General features: G+C 42.3%; 1 protein-coding gene across 1 annotated transcript; it reads right to left on the bottom strand.

Annotated features, from left to right (window-relative positions):
- Positions 1 to 1,953: 1,953 nt before the first annotated feature.
- On the bottom strand, positions 1,954 to 5,445 carry LOC129332811 (adiponectin-like). Its single transcript, XM_054984077.1, has 2 exons — positions 5,217 to 5,445; positions 1,954 to 2,489 (listed from the first exon to the last, which is right to left on the bottom strand). Exons 1-2 carry the CDS (start codon positions 5,443 to 5,445, stop codon positions 1,954 to 1,956), a joined length of 765 nt encoding a protein of 254 aa, XP_054840052.1.
- Between the last annotated feature and the right edge of the window lie 471 nt (positions 5,446 to 5,916).

Here is a 5,916-nt window from a genome sequence, read left to right as displayed (position 1 = left end):
ATTCCCTCTCCTGGCAGTCTCTCTCTTGAAAAACTCTGTGTTGTTCCAGCCACCAGGCTGGGCTGGATCCAGTTGCACAATCGGGAACCCACCAGGACTTGAGGGGGGCATCTCATTTTTCCCTCTTTCCTGTGCCCCATACATGCTTCTTTTTGTCCTCCTGCTAGCCCCCACAACCTCAACATTCCTTGCTTCCTTTTCTCCTTCCCTCCCTTCCAACCACCCATAAGTAACCTTTTATCTGCCCCTCCTGTCTTCAGCAATGTTTATTTACTTCATATATATGCCACCTTTCTCCACAATGGGGAACCAAAGTAGCTTACAGCATTCTTTTCTCCATTTCTCCTAATAACAACCCTATGAAGTAGGTTAATCTTAGAGTGCATGATTAGCCCATGGCCACCCAGTGAACACTATGGCAATTTGAACTGGCTGGCTTTAGGGCAGTGGCTGCTGTGGCATAGTAGCAAGCACCTGGTCCTGCCCCTATTGGCCTGGTCCTGTTAAGTCCTCTCTTAAAGTTCAAAACATCCCTGTAAAGGATCCTACCCCCTCTGCCTGTCTGGTATTGACAGAAGCCAAGGCTTGAAGATTGGCAATATTAGTGTAGTTGTCGGGCAACCTCTAAAAAGGTCACTGCAGAGGTCATCCATTTCTTAAAGGTACAGGTGCTGCTGCTAGTATTTTGAATGGTTTTAAACCCCCCCCCATGTATTTTTTAAGTTTTCATATTTTTCTGCAAACCTGGTGTGTTTTTTTTAATTTGTAGAAAGATCTGTCTTGTCTGTTCATGACTTCAGTCTCCAGATTTAAGAATCCACAGAAGGGGGCCACATTAAGAATTTGATATATTGCCAACTGGAAAACAATAAAAAGGAATGACAAAAGGTAGGCTGAAGGACAAGACTGGCATGTAGATTTTTGATTGTTAATAGTTTAAAAAGTGGCATAAATTATAATTTCATCTTGAATATAATTAGTCCAGACTCTTCTTGTATCAATTTTTTCCTGATTAATCAATGTAACTTTGGAACAACAAAAATGCATAAATAGAAGTTTGAGTGAACAGTATTTTTATTTATACTCAAGATCTTTGGTGTACAGAAAATTGTTGCAAGCCCCCTACTTTCCTAAAGTGCTGCCATTATTCCTTGCATATTTTGACAGAAGCCAAGGCTTGAAGATTGGCAACGTTGGTGTAGTTGTTTGGCCAAAGATAACTTACTGAAACAGGAATTTGTATGAGAAAGTGTGTGAGAAAATAACTTGGGTCTAATGAGAAACCACTCTGAAAGCTACATCATCAAAGGATGCTCCAACCATTACTTATTATCATACATTCATTAGCATGGAACAATGATTGTACCTCGTTACAAGGGTCTTACTTCTCAAGTGCACAGTACTTTGTCAGTATACATCTTGAATGATTGAAGCCTACTTACTTGTATTACCTGGGCCGTTCCCATACGGCTTACCTGAACCCGGAACGCTGCGCAGCATGCCGAAAAAACCGCGGAAGATCGCGTTTTCTCTCGCGAGTTTTGCACGATGTTGCGCAACATCGCGCAAAACTCACGCAAGAAAACACGATCTTCCGCTTTTTCTTCGGCATGCTGCGCAGCGTTCAGGGTTCAGGTAAGCCGTGTGGAAACGTCCCTGATTCACACGTACGTGTACATCATTTGATTCCTCTCATTTATTGTAATGTAATGATGGAGAGCTGAGTATGTGAACTAGCTCTATTGAAAAATCACTGTGGCTGAAGTGATTTGAAAGATCTTTCCATGTAGTCATATCTGTGGCAACCCATTCACACATGCAAGCCATAACTTTATACTACAAGCAAAGAACATGTCTTTCTAATTTCATCACGTTTGCTAGTGTTAAAAATGTGGCCATGGCCAATTAAACATAGGTCTCCAGAAGTATTCCCTACCATTCATGTCTCACAGTCTAACGCTGATAATCTAAGTCTGGGTAGAGCAAGAATCCCATGAAAGTAGAATCATTAATATTATCAGCATAGATACCATTGTTCTCTTCTCCATATACTTGAAGCCAAACTTCTTCTCCACTTTCTACATGGAGCAAAACAGAGCCAGATGCCTGGTCAACATTGTTTTTCTGATACTGGTCATAAGTGATTATGATTGGCTTGCTACTCTTGAACAAGCTCACTTTCACATCTGATAGGTACACAGTGAGATGATATGCAAAATAATACACTCCTGGAACGCTGCACCGGAACTTCCCTGTTGTTGGATCGTAATGATTTTGCTCATTGTAGTGGATCTTTGAAAACTTGATAGGAATATTGGGGTGGGGAACTCTGGTGGTTAAACCAACACTGAAGGCAGATCGATAAATGGAGGCACTTTCACCCTTTTCCCCTTTCAGTCCTTGCAATCCTCGTGCACCGGGAAGTCCTATAAGGCCTACAGCACCAGCCACTCCTATGTTTCCACTCTCCCCTTTTGGGCCAGGTGGACCTGCCAAGTAAATAGATTAGTTAGCTTATTTATATATTTATAGATTGCCTTCTCCACATAGTGGGCCCATGTTGGATAACACAGCTGTGTTTATGCACATAGACAATAATGAAAGCCATAAACCACAGACCAACATAAGTATTGTTAAAACAGCAACTTACATCCAAATTGATAGCCCATAAAAGCTAGCAGTAAAATCAGACTGAGTTTTTTTGCTTCATGAACATGCTTAAATCAAGGCTGAGGTGGCTCAACCAATCTAGTGGGGGCAGGAGATGTATTTAGCTGCCCCTTTCCTTCAGCAGGCATTTGCTGTGAGGATCAACCTCCCTCCTTCCTGAGTGCATCATGGGATTAGCTGGTCACTGACTGGGGCTGAGGAGAAATTTGGGGCGTTTCCACCAAATTGGCGGAGGTGGGATCTGTTTTTCGCCTGCTCCGTGATGTATTTGGTGATAGGGCGTAAATAGGTCTGGTTAAAACACAGGTTAGGCCAGAACTAGTTTGGCAGAATAGGGCAGGTTGCTAGGATAGGTACCGTTAATTGTCAAACACCCTGAGGCATCTTGATGATTGGGGTGTGTGGTGTCCAGAACAGCCCATCACATGCAGTGAGGCTAGATGCGCTGTGAAGGAGTGCACTATATAGGTGCTGAGCAGCATCTTTAGAACCTGGAAAGGTGCCTTGAGGTCCATCAGAGGAGGCGGATTAAACTGGGCACCAGTGCAGGCTATGATAAACAAGGTGGGCAAAACCACCAGCCAGGTTTGGAGCCTGGGTGACCTTGCCAGCTGGGCGCTCAAGGAGGATGCGTAGAGCAGCCCACTCTCAAACAGTCAGCTTATATTAAAAGTGTTGATGGAGATTAGCAGTTTGAAGTTAGACGTTTAATAAAGAAACAAGCTAGTTGAACCCACAGATCTTGTGTTTGTGTATTTATTGCCCTTTTCACACTTACAGTTTAAACTGCCATTTATGAGCATTTGTTGTGATCACAATGGCTTCAGCGTGGCACCCCCACATTCCACACTCTCCTAGGCAGTTTCAATTTGGCATCTTGTTTTTCATTTTAAAAGGGCTTTGAAAACTTGGCACAGTTTCAGGCTTTCGGGGCTTTGCAATTCATATCACATTTTTTAAAAAACTTTGAGCAGGCATAGTAACATTGCAATGTTGGAACCCATCCCTCCTGTATTTGATGATTGGGCTGTCCCATGCCCACTGGAGAGGCAATTGGTGGAGGAGTTCTGGGGGGAAATGTGTACTTTTCGTGCTTGTTCCACTCTTTTTTTTAAGCCAAGCCAGGAAAGGGTTAAAATGCTGCTTCTCCATCCCCTCCCGACAGCTTGCCTGCCACTTTGTTTCCAAAGGGCTGTGCAAAACACTTGGCTTTTTTTCTCTCTGGCAAAGCCTAAAACATGCCTGAGAGGGAGGGGAAAGCAGCCAGTTAATCTTTTCCTGGCTTTTAAAGCCAGGAGGAATGTGCAATAACACATGTTACAACCCATACGATGTTACAACCCATTCTTGACTTTGGAAAAAATAAAGAGTGTGTGCATACCCCAAAGGAGGAAGAGAAAAGCAGCCATTTAACTCTTTCCTGCCTTTTAAAGCCAGCAGCAAATAAGCAGCAATGTTAGGAATTGTTCCTGGCTTTGCAATCAATCAATCAATCAATCAATCAATCAATCAATCAATCAATCAATCAATCAATCAATCAATCAATCAATCAATCAATCAGAGAGTGCTTGCATACCTGGGAGGAAGGAAGCCAACAGAGAAGCAGCCTTTTGACCCTCACCTCACTTTACTGATAAAAATGGTGGACACGGAGTTCGGAGAGCTGAGGAGAGTGGGAGTGATTAATTCCACATAGACCAATCAGTTCCCAGGGGAAAGGATAGGGGCGAGAAGAGAAGCAGAAGGGTAGTATAGAGTTCACTCTGACATTAATCAGGCCAGATGCAACTCGGCAGCAGCTTCAAATGAAATCGCCGAACATCTGCAAGGGGGAATATTGGGGATACCATGGACAAACATCAGTATTGAGTCCCATGACTACTTTGCAAGTGTGAAACCCTTGCAAACATGGGGAGCAGAACAGATACTGAAACACTTTAAAGTCCTAGTGCGAAAAGGACCATTGCCTCATGTGATATTTGGTGGCTGGAGCAAGAAGTAACACCAGCACATCAGATCAACACCCCAAACCTCAGTTTCAGCCAAAGAAAATGGGGTGGATACAACCATTTTCCAAGGAGCCTTCTTCTACCTTAACTGGATTTTCCTCCACTTAAGTTGGACAAAATCTCCTTAGGCTGGACGAAGGCTTCAAACTGATCAGTGGAAGGATACTGAAGATTCTGAAGTAAGATACTGAAAGATGGAAATCAATTTTGTGAGTATAACTTGTAATTAAGTACACATTCTGTTGGAAGGAAAGGACTGCTTATTACTTTCTTTTCCAAAAATTTAAGAATCTGAATTTCTGTAGGCTTCCTCAAATGATTGCATCATGAAATGCAAAATAGTTGCAATTTTTGAATACTAACTAGAAAGAAAAGCTATCTTCAGGCTTTTTCTCATCAAATACTGCATATGGAGAAAGTAAGAGGTATATTCATCTGAACTGAAAGGCTGTGGGGGCATTTATTGCAACCTTACTGATTAATTGTGTGACAGGTTTTAACCAATGTCTGCAGCAATAACTGGCTTAAATAGAGTACCAGAGAACTGAACTGTCTCACCTTGCTCGCCCTTTTGGCCATTCTGCCCATCTCTTCCATCTCTTCCTGGAATTCCATTATGACCTGGATAACCTGGTGCTCCTCCCATCCAGTTTGCACAAGATCCTCCGGGTGTCTGTGGGTCTTCATTGGCAGCAACTTGAAGGTAAGAGCAAACTTGCATCAGCAGCACCAGTGAGCAAAAGAGGAAACCAGACATTCGATTCATTTTGAATCTGGAAATAATAATTAATCAAATAAGAAGCAATGTGCTGAAGAAAACCCATAACAAACATGGGGTGAACTCCCAGACACTTGTGTAGATCCCGCACATTTCAGTAGGATTTGTAAAAACAGCTTCTCCCAGACTGCATTTTTGATTATTAATTATTCCCTCCAGTTGCATTTCTTGCATGTTTGTACTTTCCCTGGTAAGTCAAGAAGAACCTGGTATAGGAACATGGCCCTGAGATTCCAGTCCTTAAATAGATGGATTCCAATTCAGGTCTTGATATGAATGAAGAGTCAAAGTCTACTTGCTGGTTAGTATTGTTAGGAGTTTTACAGAGTAATCACAAGCAGGTTTACTCAAAATACTGAGGTCAATTCAATGGGGCTTACTCTCAGGAAAGTGTTCCTAGGATTGCATTGTTAGCTCTCTTGATTTATATGGTTTTATCTAACAAACTTAATGAATGAT

Source organism: Eublepharis macularius, chromosome 6 (genome assembly GCF_028583425.1).
Source record: "Eublepharis macularius isolate TG4126 chromosome 6, MPM_Emac_v1.0, whole genome shotgun sequence".
Taxonomy (NCBI): domain Eukaryota; kingdom Metazoa; phylum Chordata; class Lepidosauria; order Squamata; family Eublepharidae; genus Eublepharis; species Eublepharis macularius.
The sequence above is the reverse complement of the archived record's forward strand: the minus strand, read 5'-3'. Positions and strand labels throughout refer to the sequence as shown.